This window comes from Oryx dammah, unplaced genomic scaffold (assembly GCF_014754425.2).
Source record: "Oryx dammah isolate SB20612 unplaced genomic scaffold, SCBI_Odam_1.1 HiC_scaffold_9, whole genome shotgun sequence".
Lineage (NCBI taxonomy): Eukaryota > Metazoa > Chordata > Mammalia > Artiodactyla > Bovidae > Oryx > Oryx dammah.
Genome location: NW_024070193.1, coordinates 53,270,461 through 53,290,320, shown reverse-complemented (window position 1 = coordinate 53,290,320; position 19,860 = coordinate 53,270,461). Strand labels below are relative to the sequence as shown.

Below are 19,860 nucleotides of genomic sequence, written 5' to 3'. Positions count from 1 at the left end.
TCTCACTGTGTGATTTATTGGTTTGCACTGCAGGTGGAATACAACTAGGAGCACTCTAGCACAAGGCAAGGCAGTGGAAGCAACTGAATCTGTAGCCTTTCTCTTCTTCACCACTCTGTGGGAAAATACAAAGCTAATTCACGTCAGAATTCCCTTGATGAAGTAAAATTTTATTAAGCTGCACCAACCAGTACCAGTTCTTGCAGCTCTGTGAGGAAATGGAAAGACACATGTACATTTCTGCTGCTTACTGAAGTGTTTCTGTACTACTGAGTGATAAGCTGATCTAGCCACTTCTTTCACCTACTTGAAAGAATTACTTATAGACCAACTGGTACTTCAGGCATATCTGGGAGACATTTTCTCAATAATGTGATCCTATCAGTACAAGCAATATAAACTGATAGTATCTGTTGCACTGACAGAATCTGAACTTAGAATCTTGGAAAATTTGTATTGGCCACTGAGCCTGACAGTTTCCCACCACTTTAAACTTTTCCAATGAGATTTAGTAATAACTAAAAGTATGTTATTTGGGGAGGAAACATTTTATAATGGGACATGTTAGAATTTGGAAGAACCTGGAGCTCAGCAAACTGATATTTTCTAAATGCAATGAATAATGTTACAGAAGTCACACAGGGGTAGAAACCCACTCCAGGTCAAAGACAGACCGATGGTTTTCTCCCGCAAAAGACACTTGTCAAGCCTTAGCATCGAAAGAGAAAATTCACAATTCTCTGGAAAACCTATTAAAATACTCCTACCTGTTTCCACCTATGTATTTCTGAGGCTGCATTTTCTTCCTGGAATTCAGATAGCATTTCAGATCCGAAGGAACACAGTAGATGGGAGAACCCAGTTGTCTTCCATTAAGCCAGACACTAAAAGAGTTTATAAAAATGTAACACAATGGCACCCTTCCACAGACTTTTTTTAGTTTCACAGAGTTGTTTTCTGTAAAGTTATGCTAACATAAAATGGATTTACTATTGCTACTTATAAATGAATGAATATTTTTAAATTTTCAGCTTCTATTTACAACATGGCAAATACAGATAAGTGACCACATTAAAAATAATTCTTTGGGGTTCTTAGTAAGTACAAATATAAAGGAATCCTGGGAATTCCCTGCCGATCTAGTGGTTAGGACTCCACGCTTTCACTGCTGAGGGCCCAGGTTGGGGAACTAAGATCCCACAAGCTGCAAGCAAAAAATAAATAAAATAGAAGAGGAATCTTGTGACCAAAAATTTTGAAAATCGTTGTATCTAAATTTTAAAAAAATAAATTTTATACCAAGACAGAAAAAAATTGTCACCAACTAGTTCTAAAAAGTTTTGGTAATAAAATGAGACCCAGGTACAGCTCTGCCCCAAACCTATGAGTGGTAGTGTGTGTGTGGGTATGTATTACTCTCCCTCCAATTATATATAATCATATTTTGAGAAATTTGAGGCATCATTATTTTATTGTTTCTTAAAAATATATCTCCATATATGCTCTATCTGAAAAATCTTTTAAAATGTCCTTGAATTTCATGTACCTCTTCACATTAATCACTTCATGTATTTTTTTACTTTATGTATATACTACAGTTCTTCCTATAATTCTCTAAAGTGATCATGATCACAGGATAAATCCTACACATACAGTGAGAATTCCCTATCACTGTCTATAATCCTATTGCAGCATAGGGAACCACTATTTGATAAAGACATTAATAAGGGTGCTACATGAAGGAGGAAGTCCCATATTCTGGCATTTTGCCAATTTAAGAAGCAAGTACTTTCTGTAAAGCAAAAGCCCACATAAAAAACTGTAAAGGATACTACCATTTGGGCTACTGTTAAGTTCCATACTGGGCCTCATAAATTGATATCTGACAGCTTTAAAGAAGCAAAACTAACAAGTTCTACATCAATCTTGGGCTTCCCTGGCGGCTCAGTGCTAAAGAATCCGTGCCTGCCAACGCAGGAGACACGGGTTCAATGCCTGAGTTGGGAAGATCCTCTGGAAAAGGAAGTGGCAACCATTCCAGTATTCTTACCTGGGAAATCCCAGGGACAGAGGAGCCTGACGGGCTGTTACAGTCCATGGGGTTGCAAGAGTTGGACTCAATTTAGTGACTAACCACCACCACCACCAATCTTACATAAACTCTTTACAATGAATACAAAGAGGGAATACTCCAAAACTTGATTCATGATGTCAAACATAAACTTGATATCAAATATGGACAAGTCCATGAAAAGTAAAAGCCAATTTTTCTCGGAAGCATGATGTAAAATCCTAAAAAAATATGAGCCAACCAAATTCAGTTTTATCAAGTTAAATCTATTTCAGAGACACAAAGTTGGCTTAATATTTCTAAGAGGTAATGTAACCGATAATCATTAACAGAAAAATTATCTCACTATATAAAAAATGTTTTATAAAATTTAATACCTGTCTATGATAAAATTTTATAATATAAACTAACTAGGAAAGAAGAGAACTTTCTGACAGAGCATCTACAAAAGGCATGCAACAAATAAACTCAATAGTGAGATATTTGAGATATTTAAAGCTTTCACTCAGGAAGCAAGATAAAGATACTTCCACTCATTGGTCCCAGAGAATCCTACATTGGAGCGTGGGTGTCACAAAGCAAAACAACTTTAGAAAAGAAGAAATAAAACTCGTTATTTACAGATGACATAATTGTACTAGAAAAATGTAAACTACACCTTTAGGTGCACCTTTCCATAACCCAATTTGTAAAGCAGAGGACTGTAGACCAGATGCATGTATAATAAACTACAGATGAATTATTATTACATTAATAAATGGATTTTAGTAAGGTTGCTAGATAAAATCAATATTAAAAAAAGTGTATTTCTACATATCAGCAACAAAGTAACATTTTAAAAGGATGCCATTTAAAATACCATCAAAAAGAGAATGCTCTGGCAGTCCAGTGGTGAGAACCCCTTGCTTTCACTGCTGAGGACCCAGGAGTCTGGGAACTAAGATCCCACAAGCTGCACAACGCAGCCAAAATAAATCAACAAGTAATAAAATAGCATTAAAAAATAGCTGGAAAAACATCTACTGAAAGAAGATGCAACCTGAAGTGCAAGTGCACTCGACACCACAGATACCGCGAGAGACTGGAGACCTGCGTAAACACAAAGACGCTCCTCTGCAGAGTCCTGGAGGACGTAAAAATCATAATCACCCCCAAAAGGATCTATAAACTCAATGCAATCTCAATCAAAATGCCACTTTTTTTGCTGTGGCAATGGACCAGTTGACTCTGAAGTTTATATGGAAATGTAAAACGTCAGGAATAGCTAAAATAATCGTATGGAAATACATTAGAGGAGGGCTTGGGCTGCCAGATAAAGGCTTCTTTTTTTAACTACAGAAATTGAGAAGGTAGTACTAGTACAGGATAGACAAACCGGCATTATGGATACGACAGAAAGCCCAGAAACAGACGCATGCATCAAGACAGTCCAATTACGACCAAGGTGACACTGCGGTTCAGAAGGACGATGCCCTCCCCGCAACCAACGGAAGGAAAGCTGTGACCAAGCTAGACAGCATATTCAAAAGCAGAGACATGACTTTGCCAACAAAGGTCCGTCTAGTCAAGGCTACGGTTTTTCTTGTGGTCATCTATGGATGTGAGAGTTGGACTGTGAAGAAGGCTGAGCGCCGAAGAATTGATGCGTTTAAACTGTGGTGTTGGAGAAGACTCTTGAGAGTCCCTTGGACTGCAAGGAGATCCAACCAGTCCATCCTAAAGGAGATCAGCCCTGGGTGTTCTTTGGAAGGAATGATGCTGAGGCTGAAACTCCAGTACTTTGGCCCCCTCATGCGAAGAGTTGACTCATCGGAAAAGACTCTGATGCTGGGAGGAATTGGGGGCAGGAGGAGAAGGGGACAACAGAGGATGAGATGGCTGGATGGCATCACTGACTCGATGGACATGAGTTTGGGTGAACTCCGGGAGTTGGTGATGGACAGGGAAGCCTGGCGTGCTGAGATTCATGGGGTCACCAAGAGTCAGACACGACTGGGTGTCTGAACTGAACTGAATGATAATGAATTAACTGAACACATTAAAAAAAAAAAAACCCTTATCCCCTACTTCACACCAGCTACGGAAATCAATCCCAGATGAACTGATGAACTGTAGAAAAGTAAAACAATAAAGCTTCTGGGGGAAAAACAAACTTAAGACTATCTTCACAATCTTTAAAAGTGAAGTCGCTCAGTCATGTCTGACTCTTGGAGACCCCATGGACCATAACCTACCAGGCTCCTCTGTCCGTGGGATTTCCCAGGCAAGAGTACTGGAGTGTGTTGCCATTTCCTTCGCCAGGTATCTTCCTAACCCAGGGATCAAACCCAGGTCTCCCACATTGCAAGCAGATGCTTTACCGTCAGAGCAAGCTCTGAGGACAAGCAAAAACGTCTTCAGAACAAGTACAAAAAAAAAAAAAAGTGAAAGGGCCAAACCACAGAATGAGAGAAGATATTTGCAATGCATATCTGACAAAGACTAGTATTCTGAATATGTGAAGAATGAGTCAGAAAGAAGTCGAATATTTCCCTGTTTTTCTGAGAAGGGGAAAAAAGAAAAGAGTCTTAAGATTCTCAAACAGGTACATTACAAATGAGGATAACCAAATGGCCAATAAACATGAAATGTGCTTAGTTTCACTAGTTATCAAGGAAATAAAATTAAAATCACAATGAGATTCCACTGTGTAAAGAAAAATCCTGCCAGAATGAGAGACAATAGCAAGTGTGTACAAAGATGTAGAGCAACTGGAACTCTTGTATATTGCTGGAAGTAATGCAAATTCCTTTTTAAAAGCTGATACATAATTCATGTATTATAATTCACCCTTCTGAAGTGACAAGTCTTGAGTATATTCCCAAGACTGAAGACTATCATTTCAGAACTACTTTTATAACCCTCAAAAGAAACCCTCTACCTATTAGCAGTCAATCCTCATTGCCCTCTCCTCTTGCAACCACTAATATGTCTCAGAGAATTGGCCTATTCTGGACATTTCATATAAACGGAATCACACATTTTGATTTTTTGTGACTGGCTTCTTTCACTTAACATGTTTCCAAAGTTCATCTATGTTGTAGTAGATAGCAATACTTCATTCCTTTTTTTTGTTTTTCTGGCCATACCACCTGACTTGTAGGATCCTAGGTCCTGGAGCAGGGACTGAGCCTGGGCCCTCGGCAGTGAAAGCACAAGAGTCCTAACCACTGGACCACCAATTTCCCATTCCTTTTTATAGCTGAAAAATACTCCATCGTATGGACAGGCCACACTTTGTTTATCCATTTGTCCACTGATGGATGTCTGTGTTATTTTCCCCTTTTAGCTATTATTACTAGCTGTAATAGCTGTACTGTTATACATAATGCTGCTATAAACATCTGTATACAAATGTTTCTAGGAGGACATACATTCTCATTTCTGTTGGGTATATATCCAGGAGAGGAAGTGCTAGGTCTTATGGTAACTATATGCTTACCCTTTTGAAGAACCACCACACTGCTGTCCAAAGTAGCTGTGCCGCTTTACATTCCCAACAGCAACATACAGGTGTCCTAATTTCTTCACGTATTTGCCAATTCTTATTTTTTGGCTCTGAGGTGGGATCTCTTTGTGCCTTTGTTTTGCATTTCCCCAGTTACCAATACTAATGACATCAAGCATCTTTTTATGTGCTTGTCATTTGTGTATCTTCTCTGAAGAAGTATCTACTCAAGTATTTTGTTCATTTTAACACTAGGCTGATTTCCTATGAAGTTTTAAAGAGTTTTCCTATATTCTGAAAACTAAACCCTTATCAGATATGTAATTTGCAAACATTTTCTCCCAGAAATGCAACCTCGTATAACTTTGGAGAAACTGTTTGGCTAAACATTTAGTATCTGCTAATGTTGAAAATACCCCCAGCTTATGAATCCAGCAATCCAGGTCGACACACACCCCCAACAGAAAGGACACATTTTCCACAAGACACACTGAAGACTGTTCGTGACAGCACAAGTCCTAACAGCAAGAGGAAGACTGAATAGCCACCCAGGTATCTGGCAAAAAGCCTGATACCAGCCCCCGAGGATGCCCCTGTCCTAATCCCTGGCGCCTGTGTACACTACTTCTCTTGGTAAAGGAGCTCCACAGGTGCAATCAGGATTCTGAGGGGGGAAATCAGACTTCCATATTCTTGGAAGTCATCCCTCCATCCTAATAAGTAAAAAAGCTGAACACACTGAGAAAAATAAACAGGTCTCCTTGGATCTGTCAGAGAAGTGCGGTGATAGGGCCAACTGGAGAGACAGGTGGGTGGACACAGAGAATCACAACTTACTGAAGCAGAAACTTCCAGGCAGAAGCCTCTAAGGGAGGCAGCGCTGGGGTGAGACTGCCTGGACTGTGACTAACAGATTGCTGGAGCTCAGCACGGACAAGTCTGTGAGTTAAACACTACGGGGATCATAAGGGGATCCCCGCAGTTTTGTGAGTTTTACGTCCAGGAATTCTACTAGAGTCTCAGAGGGAAATTCAGAGAAAAATCCCCTGGTGCTTCTGGCAGGGGAAGGAAGAAAGTAACCATTTTGAAAAAAGTCAAAGTCATCTGTTCTTAACAAGGCCTGCCCTCAGCAGAAATTATTTTATTAGAGGCTGAACATACTGGTAGGGAAATCCCCAACTCCAGCTCCTCCTAGAGAACCACGCGCGAAGTTCAGAGCCCAGGGACACAGGCTTCCTGAGAACTGATCACAGGACTATAGAAAGAGTTCCTCCCCAACCCCTCACCATCACAGCACTAAAAGGTCTATTCACTGGAGCGCCTTTTACCCAGTACATCATGTTCAGCTAACAACAGAAAATTACAAGGCAGAGTAAAAGGCCAAAAAAAAAAAAACCAAACCACATCACAGTCTGAAGAGACACAACAAGCATCAGAATCACATTCTAATATTTCTTGGCAGAAATATTAGAACTATTAGACCATGAATTTAAAACAACTGTGATTAACATGTTAAGGGCTTTAACAGTAAAAGCAGACAACACACCAAAACAAATGGGTAATATAAGTAGAGAGATGGAAATTCCAAGAAATAACCTTTTTAAAAAACAGACAGAAAACTAACAGAAATGATTAATGCTTTCCATGGGCTCATCAAGTTGACTGGACTTGGCTGAGGAAGAATCTCTGAACTGGACAACAGGGTAACAGAAACTTCGAAAACTAAAAGGCAAAGATAAAAAAAGACTGGGGGTGGGGAGGTGGGAAAAAAAGAGTAAACAGAATACCCCAAAACTATGGGACAACTACGTAAGATGTAATATATACATGAGAATGCTAAGAGAGAAAAGGACGGAAAAAATATTTGAAGCAACAGTGACTAAGAATTTCCCCCAAGTTAATATTATTGAGAATTTCCCCCTAATTAATGTCAGATACTAAACCACAGACCCACGAAGTTCAGAGAATACTAAAGATAACCACTCATTCACCCCCACCCCTAGGCATATCATATTCAAGCTGCATAAAATCAAAGATGTTTAAAATCTCAAGAGAAGTCAAAGGTAAAACACCACCTATGGAGGACCAAAGGCAATAAAATAACATTCAATTCCTCTTCAGAAACCACGCAGGCAAGGAGACTGAAGCGTTGGGGGAGCTTACAGCGGATTACTCACGTGGGCCAAATTTAATCCCATGGATGCTGATATGCAGAAGCAGCAGGGTCAGAGTGAGAAGCGGTGTGCTGGAAGCAGAGAGCAGAAGATGCAACGCTGTTGCCTTTGAAGATGGACAGGGAGCCAGGAACCAAGAAATTCAGGCAGCCTCTAGAAGCTGGAAAGGAAGGAAACAGACGCTCCCTGGAGCCTCCAAAAGAAATCAGACCTGCTGACACTTTAACCTAGCACAGCTGATTTCGGGCTTCTGCCCTCCAGAATGGCATGATCACACATTTGTGTTAAACCACTAAATTCTGTCAGTGTGTTACAGCAGCAATAGGAAACTAACATATCCCTGTCAACAGCACACTAGAGAAATTAGTGTTTTTGCACGACCAAGTGTGATGTGATGAGAATTAGTAACTATTGCTACAGGCAACAAAATGGAGGCACCCCAGAAAACTGAAAGAAGCCTGACGCAAAGAACTATAAATGTTAAGAGTCCATTGATATACAGCTTAAATACAAGTACAACTGATGTATGGCTTTGGAGGAGGGCTGGAGTAACGTGGTAGGTGGGAGGACTGCGGGGGAATGCAGGAAATACCAGTAATGTTGTCTTTCTTGACGCTGGTGCTGGTTGTATGTGGTCACTTTGTGGTATTTCAAACCATACACCTGTAAGTTGTCTACTTTTCTGTACTGTGTACTTCAATTAAAAAGAGCTAAAAAAAAAAAAAGTAAGTAGCTTAAAAACAAATTTCCTTGCACAAATTGGGACCAAAAAAGGTTTAAATTCTAACCGCAATAAACAAAAGATCTTCAATTAGTTAAAACTGAATCTCATATAAAGTGAACAGTTATAATTAATTCAGGTAACAAAGCAATTCTAAGGGTTTTCTAGTATATCTCCAATGTACACAGAAAAAAAAACAAACATGAGTTGGTCTAGACATGCAAACACAGCAGACCACGGTATACCACGAAGCACAGTCTGCAATTCTCTTCATTGGTTTCACTTACTTCAAGTACAACTAGTTTAGAAAAACTGGCCTTTACGACACCAGAATTGCAGAATCATTAAGATTTTATCAGTGGCATTTTCCCCCTCATATTTTATCAAACAAAATGTTTTTGCAAATTAATTTTTCCATGCCCACAAACATACTAAGTTTTTCCCACAATGAAACAAATCATAACCCTCTCATATATTTTAGTATTTACATCCAACCATTAGGAGCCAAACACTACTATAAAACTAAACAGATTTTAAAGTTATAATGAAAGAATTACATTTGAAAGTAGAGGTATTGTCCTCAAATATTTTGTGGGAAAAAAAATCTTTGGAATTATATATTATAAAGTTATAACAAAGACCAATGTAAATAGTAGTAACCGTTTTCCTTCAATTATCTGAAATTAAGCAATAGGTCAAATGTACGTATGTTCTTTAGCTGAACATCAGTAGGAAAATCTGACTGTTCTTACAAATGTTTCAAAACTGAGTATCAAAAGGTGAAACTACCCTCAGGTGATCTGACCTGGAAGGACCGGAAAGAGTAGCCATATGAATTTGCTGAACTTTTAAAACAGTTTCTGCCCATTAAATAATGATAAAAAAGGCTTTATTTTTTCCTACTAGGAATGCTGACATTAGATTTGATAGTTCAAGACATGCTGATACGGAAGACGTACTGATCAAGGTAAATTCCTAATTTAAGGAGACTTACAGGGTAGTAATCTCAGGTACTTACTTGTCTCTTAGAAGAGTAGAAAGCTTAATAATCCTATGAAGTTAAATAAAATACTGACAAATCTTATTCATTGTATGATAAATATAGATTTACATATAAAAGAATGCAACAACTTATTTGAACCTGAATGCAGAGAATAAATACTTTATTAACTGATTACAGTTGAAAGTCACAAACAAAAAAGGGGTATATTAAGGCAGAGTCATATATATATATATATAGGTAAATATATATATATATATAGACAAATCCAGACTGTTATACCTCTTTACATTTTAACCTCTGCATTTTTCTTTTATCCATTTAGGCAGTGTGCTTTCTTTTTCTTCTCAGTTAAAGAAACAAATCTTGACCAATGTTTCTAAATCACGTTTTGATAATTTATAGGACCACGGATTAAGACAGTGACTAGTGTGTCCAATGCTGACAGTTTCTCAGCATACTCCATGTGTGGTGGTATAGTTACGGTGGTGTGGAAAATCTGACAACTGATCACCTCCTCTTTTCCAGCAAAACTAATATATAACTTTTTAAAAGATTTCTTAACAGTCTTAACTAAAATAAGCTTGGACTTCCAAGTCAGTCAAATGCCCAAAGCGTATTATTTTTCTGCCCTTCCCAAACCCTCCTAGGTGTTTTAAGTAGCCTTCAGAATATGATCCCATGGCTGTATTTCAGATCTATAAATTTGAGTTTTTCAAAATCCAAAATTACTTTCTTATGCAAAGTGGCGATGCAAATAGCAATCCTACATAGTGTAGAATAATTTTTTCTGTATAGTTCCCTTTTATTAAAAAATGGGCAACCACACACACACAAAAAGGACATAAATTTAGTCCATCTGAAAAAGCACTCCAGCTCCCTAATTCCGCTTTTGAAGGAGAAGGCAGAGGCAAGTTTACATTATCCCAGAAAACTGAATAGATGGCTTTATTTGGCATCTTCAAGAAGCTTCTCCTTCTGCAGGAGATGGAGGTGTTGTAGCGGAAACCGTCACTGGTTTCCGTGCAATTCTGTCCAGTTCCGCGTGAACATCTGACAGGACGGGCTTCTGGCCTACAGCGGAGGAAGGAAACTACGGTTCAGACACAAGGCAGAGTATCTCTGACACCAATGCATCTTCGTTTAACAACTGCCAATGGTTTCGTTAACTCTATCTAACACACATATAAAAAACATACGTAAACATACATTTAAAACACATATATATCTCTAAAACTTTACACACATATCTAAAACTTTATCTAAAGCATATATATATATATATATAAAAACATCCTAATTTAAACACAAATTCCTTCATTTTCTTTTTATCAATTTTTAATTTTGGGCGGGGCGGGGGGGGGCGCAGTCACATGGCATTTGGGATCTTAGTTTCCTAACCAGGGATCAAACTCACACCCTGTGCAGTGGAAGCACAGAGTCTAAACCACTGGACTGCCAAGGAGGTCCTTCCATTCCCTCATATTAAACTGTAGGGTCTGTTACACGGTAGCAGCAGGTACTTGAGAAAAGGGTGGCAAGAAGGTGTGATTAAAAAAGAATAGGTTAAAGTCTGAAGAGCACTTATACAAACAACAAAAGGAAAAAACATTTCATCAAAATTTAAAAATTCTCTGTTTCACAGGACACTCTTAACAAAGCGAAGGGACAACCGGCACAACAATACTTGCAAATTCTGTGTGTTTTATACAGGGGAGACAATACCTGCAAATTCTACATTTGAAAAATGTACAATAAACAGAGTATAAAAAACACTTAGAACTCAATAATAAAAAGAAAAACAACCCCATTCTAAATGGGCAAAGAATTTGAATAGGCATTTCACCAAAGAATAGATAAAAGTGGTTATTAAACATGTGAAAAGATTTTCAAAATCGTTAGCTATCAGGGAAATTCAAATCAAAACCACAATGAGATACAACTTCACAGCTGAAATGGTGTCTCTAACCAAAAAGATGGACGAGTGGTGACCATTTTGTAATGTATAAAAATATCAAATCAAGGACGTCCCTGGCAGTCCAGTGGTTAGGACTCTGAGCTTCCACTGCATAGGGCACGGGTTCAATCCCTTGTCGGGGAACTAAGATCCCACATGCTGTTCGGTGTGGCCAAAACAAAAAAATCAAATCACTAGGTTGTATACTTGAAACATAGTATTGTTCGTCAATTGTATTTCACTCTAAAACACAGACACACATGCAAAAATACTCTAACAAAGAGACATTCTGGACTTGGTTAAGCAAAACCAAAAGAAAAAACAACAAAAACCCACAAAGATGAACAGCAACACCTGCTGGAAAGGATGTGGAGACACTCAGGTCCTCACAAACTGCTGGCGGGCATGTGAGGTGGCGCAGGATTGTGGAAACTTTAAACACAAAGGTGCTACGTGCTCACCAATCCCACACCTAGATACACACCCAACAGAAATGAAAACGTGCGCGCGGGAACTGAAGAACGGATAAATACAAGAGGTATGCAGACCCACGCAATGGGATTTGGTTCAACAGTAAAAAAAAATTCATACATATGCTACAACATGGACGAAACTCAAAAACATTACTTTAAGTGGGCATATACTGTATGACTCCCATTTATATGAAATCTCCAGACAGGCAAATACAAAGAGAAAGAAAACAAATCACTGCCTAGGAGGACTGCAGGGGAGGGAAGGATAACTGCTAATAGGTTAGATTTTTTTTTTTTTTTTAATTTTTAAAAACATTTTTACAATGTTGTGTTGGTTTCTGTGACACAACAACTCAGATCGTCCATAATTATACATATATCCGCTCCCCCTTACCTCTCTCTTCTCCCGCAGCCTGTCCTTCCAGGTCATCACAGGGCACCAGAGCGGGCTCCCTGTGCCCCCAGCAGCTTACCCCCAGCTGTCCATGCGGCCTGGTGGTGCGTACATATCGCTCGTGTACACGCATGGCTGCTTCCTCCACTTGTCCTACACCCTCCCCCCCGACTGTGCACACAGGTCCATGCTCTGCAGCTCTTTCCCTGCCCTGCAAGTAGGTTCATCAGCATCACTTTATTCCAGATTCCATATATATGCGCTAATATAGTGTACTGGTTTTTTCTGACTTACTTCACTCTGTATTATTAGGCTCTAGGTTCAACCATCTCACTAGAACTGTCTCAAATTCCTTCTTTTTGATGTGGATGTTTTTAAGGAGATGAAAATGTTCTAAAATTAGATTATGGTAATCTACGTAATGTTTTGTGTGGATTCCCTGGTGGCTCAGCAGTGAAGAAGAATCCACCTGCCAGTGCAGGAGGAATGGGTTCCATCCCTGGGTTGGGAAGATCCCCTGGAAAAGGGAATGGCAACCCTCTCCAGTATTCCTGCCAGAGAAGCCAGGGACAGAGGAGCCTGGTGGGCTACAGTCCACAGGTATCAAAGAACCAGGCATGACTGAGCAACTAAATAACAACAACACAAAGGTTTGTGTAAGTCTCTAAATACATTACAACACTGAAATGCACACTTTAAATGAGCAATACAGCTGCTAAGAAAGGAAAGCCCCAGTGAGTACCTGACTTTTTGGCAGACGGTGGTAAACCGCCGCCTCCGCCTGCAGCCCCACCTCCAGGGCTACCACCACCAACACCAGGGCCTCCTGGGGAGCCAGTCTTTTTACTCAGCAAACTGTTAAAGAAATTTGCCAGGACACCTTCGCTTGTAGCTCCAGCTATTAAAAAAAAAAAAAAAAAGGATAAACAACATACTCAAAGCTTTCAACTTTTCTATAAATTATTACAGTAATGATACACAGAAAATGAATCACAAACAGACGATGTTCCACATCCAAGCCAAGTTTAATCTTTTGAGGCTGGGTAACTTCTGTAATCAATCATATATAAAACAAGTATGACTAAGTGTTAAGAATGTAAGGTAATTATTAAAAACTTAGAGTGTTATTTTTTTCTTTACATTTTATTCCTTTTTTGCTGTGCTGGGTTCATTGCTGAAAGAGGGTAGAGTGTTATTTTTAAGAGGGCAAAAGCATTTAAAACAGATGCTACTTGTGAATATATATCCCCTTTGAAAGGGGTTCTTCAAAAATAAAAATAGTTGCTTCAAGTATTACATAAAGCTGTCCAATCTGATATGAAAATCAGCAGAAGCTCTAAGAGATTAATGGACAAAGGAGGGCAATAAACAATTTACAGAAGAAAAATACAAACAGGAAGGAAATACTAGGGGCAGTGTGAGCTCTTATTAGTTAATATTTACAGAATGCTGATTAGGTGTAGGCAAATTGCAAGGCTCCATGTTGATGACACGTAACCTGACCAGTTGAGAAACATCAGGAAAGGGCATAAAAAGATACGAAGTCTCACCTACTAATCCCATGCAGGTCAATTATTCCTACAGAAATAACTATAACGCATACAGTTTTTTTCTGCTTGTTAACTGCAAATAACCCATTTCAGGTAAAACATGAATTTCTCCAATGACCTATAGGTATAGTTCAGTTCAGTTGCTTAGTTGTGTCCGACTCTTTGCGACCCCATGGACCACAGCACGGCAGGCCTCCCTGTCCATCGCCAACTCCCGGAGTCCACCCAAACCCATGTCCATTGAGTCGGTGATGCCATCCAACCATCTCGTCCTCTGTCGTCCCCTTCTCCTTCTGCCCTCGATCTTTCCCAACATCAGGGTCTTTTCAAACAAGTCAGCTCTTAGCATCAGGTGGCCAAAGTATTGGAGTTGCAGCTTCAAAATCAGTCCTACCAATGAACACCCAGGACTGATCTCCTTTAGGATGGACTGGGTGGATCTCCTTGTAGTCCAAGGGACTCTCAAGAGTCTTCTCCAACACCACAGTTCAAAAGCTTCAGTTCTTCGGTGCTCAGCTTTCTTTATAGTGTAACTCTCACATCCATACATGACCACTGGAAAAACCATAGCCTTGACTAGACGGACCTTTGTGGACAAAGTAATGTCTCTGCTTTTTAATATGCTGTCTAGGTTGGTCCTAACTTTCCTTTCAAGGAGTAAGTGTCTTTTAATTTCATGGCTGCAATCACCATCTGCAGTGATTTTGGAGCCCAGAAAAATAAAGTTAGCCACTGTTTCCCCATCTATTTGCCATGAAGTGATGGGACTGGATGCCATGATCTGTTTTCTGAATGTTGAGCTTTAAGCCAACTTTTTCACTCTCCTCTTTCACTTTTATCAAGATTTTATCAAGAGTCTCTTTAGTTCTTCTTCACTTTCTGCCATAAGGGTGGTATCATCTGCGTATCTGAGGTTACTGATATTTCTCCCGGCAATCTTGAATTCCAGCTTGTGCTTCCTCCAGCCCAGCGTTTCTCATGATGTACTCTGCATAGAAGTTAAATAAGCAGGGTGACAATATACAGCCTTGACATACCCCTTTTCCTATTTGGAACCTATTTGAGTCTGTTGTTCCATGTCCAGTTCTAACTGTTGCTTCCTGACCTGCATATATAGGTTTCTCAAGAGGCAGGTCAGGTGGTCTGGTATTTCCATCTCTTGAAGAATTTTCCAGTTTATTGTGATCCACACCGTCAAAGGCTTTGGCATAGTCAATAAAGCAGAAATAGATGTTTTTCTGGAACTCTTGCTTTTTTTGGAGATTCAGCGTGATTAAATATAACACAAAGCTTTTATAAAGTGCACACCATCGAGTGCATGTTAAAATTACACTGTAAAATGGTTCACAGTCTGATTCACTCTGAGTTTCTATCTCTATAGATACACAAAGAAGAAAATAGCTAAGGCAAGAGGTGGGATGACAGTAGGTAGATTTCTACTGTGAAATACACTGTGTTGTTTACTCTTAAAAAGAGAGAAATGTACCTTTCATGTTTGGATCGATTTTTTTTGACCCAGCAGGGATGGGTGACACGCTAGCAACGTTGGATGACACAGATCTGTTTGGTGTTCGAGGGGAGCCTCCTGGGACTCTTGGTGAGGCGTCCTAAGTAAAAAGATGAAAGCCATATTTATAAAACCCTGAAAGCTCAACTTCACAAAAACTATTATAAAAACAACTCCTTTACAACTGCCCCCCATCTCTTCTACTGGTCCCTTTATACTGCAAGCCCTGGACAAAAGTGTTTAGCAATTGTGTCCTCATTATTAGAATACCAGGGACCCCTCACATTTTAGCATACAAATTTTCCTTTCAATGGAAAAAGGGAAATACACAGAATAATGAAGTGTGGTTATAAAGAGAAGCGTGGAGTCAGATCCAGACTCCAATCTGGACTTGCATCCTATCCCACCAACTGTATAATCTCAGGCAAGCCATGATGTCTTAAAAAGCCTCCATTTCCCCACCTGCAAAATGGGGATAAGGATAGGACTTGCCTCATCCGGCTGTGGTGAGGATTTATAAAACAACATACAAAAATGGTTCAGCCTACAGGACAAATGGTACAAAATAGATCTTTATGATTTCAATATTCTAAAAGGGAATGAAACTTTATCTTTTAAAATCTCACAAATTCCAGGGGAATTCTTAATTCAACTTTATATCCAAGTACACCCATAAGAGACAGATATACAATCAAAGACATTAAAGAACTAAAACAATATGCACTGATTTTAATCACTTAGTCAAGATCTGCAATACTGACCACAGGCCTTCCAGCTGCAGTTGGTGGCTGCTTTGCTAAAAGGGACTGAAAAATACACAAAAATTCTAGGTTAGACATTCAGTCATGTATTGCTGCTTTTAAAGAAAATGTGTACAAGAACCGTTTAATCATTAACCATACTAAGTCTGCTTCTGATGTAATTTCATACCTGTAGCTTCATAAGAAACACTTGGTCATCTTCTGCCACAATTTCCTTCTCGTGCACAAACTGAAACGAGCAATGCATAAATGAACAAGTCATTATGCTAAAGTCATTCATAACTCACTCTCTAGATTAGCACAATTTTTAAAAAACACCGAGAATATGAATATTACCTGTATCACATGTACATGGGTGGACTGCCCTCCCCAGGGCCCTTCAGCAGAGCTGTCCAATATCGATCTGCACTAATATAAATGTCCTGTATCTGTGCTGTCCAACGTTAGCCTGCGGCTACTGAGGAGCTGCAATAATGGCTAATGTGACTGAGAAACTGAATTTTCCATTTAGTTGTACTTAATTTATACTTAAGAGCCATATGTAACTAGTTCCTACTGCTCTGCACAGCACAATCCAAGAGCCACACGCATATAGAATCTTGTAAGATTTACACATGCTTATAAAATCTGCATGACTCAGTGGTAAAGAATCGTCCTATAATGCAGGAGACGCAGGTTCAATCCGTGGGTCAGGAAGATCCCCTGGACAACAGAATGGCAACCCACTCCAGTATTCCTGCCTGGAGAGTCTCATGGACAGGGAGTCTGGTGAGCTGTGTACAGTCCACAGGGTTGGAAAAGAGTCAGACAAAACTTGGTGACTAAACAACAACAAAAACAACAGTTAGGTGTTTTAGAAGGGCCAATAATATCCCAGTTGAGAGAAGAGCAACTTGCTCCTGGTTTCCTGAAATAAAAATACAGTATCTCTTCTATCTGCTGAATAATTAGGAAAAAAAGGTGGGGGAGCTGCCCATGCCTCCTGCTCCTCCTTTTTCTGTGCAAGGCAGGCCTTCACCCAGCAGGCAGGGCGATCCTTTGGAGAGGTTAAGGCAGACTGGACCCACCTCCACTCCAGCTTGCCTGCCAGTCACTTTCCATCCCACTGAGCATGAAATCCAGAGTCCTCCTGCAGCCCAATGCTGAGGCCCTGCAAGACCCTAACCTTGCCTTCTTCCCTCTGCTCTGGCCCTCCGGGGGGCTCTTCCCCAGCCTCTCCAGCCGCCCTACACACTCCTGCCTCAGGGCATGCGCACGTCCTCTTCCCCGTGGCTCCACATCCTCCCCTCTCATCAGACCTGCCTTCCCCATTCCCGACTGTAACCTCCCACCGCCCCCACCCCGCTCCCCCTCCCCCTCCCTCACTGGGCTTCCTTTCTAGAGCACAGACCACCACCTGAGTGATGGCATTTACAGATTCACCACCTCATCATGGTCCTGTTTAGCACCTAATGCCTAAATGGCAGCTCAATAAATATTTGTGGAATGAATAAAAAACAATTTGAAGCACAATCTCGCTGGTAAAAGAGAGAATGGGAAAAAAATTGTTTTTAAAGTGTGCGTTTCTTCAATAGACATTCAAACTGAGTAACACACCAACTGAGTTTTCATTTCATGCTATATTTCTTATTTGTAACTGCTCTGTAAATGTTTGGATTTTTAATTAAGAACCTTATTCTATGCTGAATCAACATTACTTTTTCCTGAAGCATGTTCAAATTAAAAGTCAGTGAGAACGTACTAAATGCGAACACAACCTCATACAGCTTTTCAGAAGTGTCTATACTATCTAACCATAAAACACCATCCTTAGCGAAAGCAAGACATATGAAAGTAGAGTATCATCCGGAATCAGATTTAAAAATCTTAAGGATGACATGCAACAATACAGAATCAAGTGGAACCTGGCAGCCCCTGGATCTGCTGTGTGCTAGTACGAACAACTAACGACCATGAAGAAGGTTCAAGGTCTGTCTCAAGAGACAAACGCTAATACTACTTATCATTCTACCAAGGTGTTCTTGGCTTCTGATGGAGCCCCAGGTTGTAAAGTTCACAACTTGCCTTTCCCTTACTCAACCCCTTACCTTTCTACCTACAATCTTAAAATTATGGACTTCCCCCTCAGTTTAAAAGACTATACACTAAAATTTACCTTTCGGACAGGTGGTTTAGTTATGATGTCTTCAAAATTATCTTCTGCTTTTAACGTTTGAAAGTTTTCATGTAATATTCCTATTTTCTTATCATTATCCCACCCTGCTGGACTAGAAAGAAACACAGATGATAAATTCTCAACCATTTATACAGTCATTCTTTCATTCAATCCATGATCAGATTAAGGTGAACATTTTTTATGAAGTTAAATTGGGCCAATTATGGAAAATTAATCTAGGACAATACTCAAGTTAAAGTTTACTAATTTCTACTTAAACTTATCAACTTTCTTGATTTTAGAACTGACATTGCAGGCTTTCTTTATCTGAGAGGAAGTACTCATTAGTGTTACCTCCCAATTTATTCAGATAACTTTTCAAAGCATATCTAGGTTACACATTGGGTCCTTTATGTACCATAATCAATTAAAGAACAGGTACACTGACTGACACATGCCCCCAATAGGTAAGTTAGCTATAACAGCAGCCTTTCAAAAAGGCTCAGGCCAGCAGTAAATCTAAAAGGCAACAATAATAGATCAAAGCATGTTATAAATAAAATAATCTAGGAGCAGATTCTCACCAACTCATCATGGAAAAGTTTACTGGTCTCATTTCAAAACTGAAAATGATATCGAATCAAACTGCAGCAACAGTACATGATAAAACAATATACTTAGGAGTACAGCAGGCCTTTCCTGGTAGCCCAGTGGTTAAGACCATGCACGTCCAAAGCAGGGGGCAAGGGTTCGACCCCTGGTCGGGGAACTAAGACCCCATGTGCTGCATGGCACAGCCAAAAAATTAAAAAAAACAAAAATACTTACATAAATACTGCATCTTTTTCCACAACAACAGCAGGAATCTTATAAGGAAATCCATAGAGTTTCTGGACGATGTACTTATATACTAAATCTATATTTTTATTTTCTTTTACTGAAGTGTATATAAGTGCTGCACCATCTGAATTAATACCGTTAAAGAAATTTTTGGACAAACTCCATGAAGAGGTGTTCTCAGCTTAACATTTACACATATTAGTTTCAAAAATAATTTCCACGGATATAATTACATGGTAATCAAGAATTTCAAAACCACAGTATTTCACACAGGTTAAATTCAAATAAAGCAATCTCTACATAACTGATTTAACTCGGGAGGGCAAAAATCTCGTTAGCCAAGAAAGTAAAGGTAATTAACTGAGTTGACTACTACTTCTATATTCACAGCACATGAAGACAAGATTTGGTTTTGCTTTTTACCTTCTTCAACCTCATGGAGGAGGGATATTATTTATCAAAACAACTGTCTTGCCTTTTCAACAAAGGTAGTCGGCACTAGCATCTCTTATAGTTTTTACTAGTCTCAGGAATCAGGACTTGGGGAGAAAGCTCAGGAAAGCCACTGAAGAGAGAAGATGAACCATCAAGAACCATCAAGGAGCTTTCAGGAACAGTCCACAGCAACTGTGACCAAAATGTGATATAACACAAGCCTACATGAAGACGCAGTAAGTAACGCAGATTCTAACTCTGACCTTTATCCAAATGACCTGGTGGACCAAAAGATCAAGAGACGCCTGTGGAAAAAGAGGCCGTGGGGCTACTGG

The 19,860-nt window shown here is 39.6% G+C and overlaps 1 protein-coding gene across 1 annotated transcript in view; it reads right to left on the bottom strand.

Annotated features, from left to right (window-relative positions):
* Positions 1-9,325: 9,325 nt before the first annotated feature.
* The window catches only part of DYNC1LI1 (dynein cytoplasmic 1 light intermediate chain 1), a 53,782-nt gene continuing 43,247 nt past the window's right edge, over positions 9,326-19,860 (bottom strand). The window contains exons 7-13 of the mRNA XM_040246318.1: positions 19,079-19,214; positions 18,251-18,362; positions 16,265-16,324; positions 16,096-16,140; positions 15,314-15,434; positions 13,020-13,175; positions 9,326-10,527 (exon numbers count right to left, since the gene is read on the bottom strand). Of these exons, the coding sequence (XP_040102252.1) occupies positions 10,415-10,527; positions 13,020-13,175; positions 15,314-15,434; positions 16,096-16,140; positions 16,265-16,324; positions 18,251-18,362; positions 19,079-19,214 (743 nt within the window). The 3' untranslated portion in view covers positions 9,326-10,414. The remainder of the gene's footprint in view (positions 10,528-13,019; positions 13,176-15,313; positions 15,435-16,095; positions 16,141-16,264; positions 16,325-18,250; positions 18,363-19,078; positions 19,215-19,860) is intronic.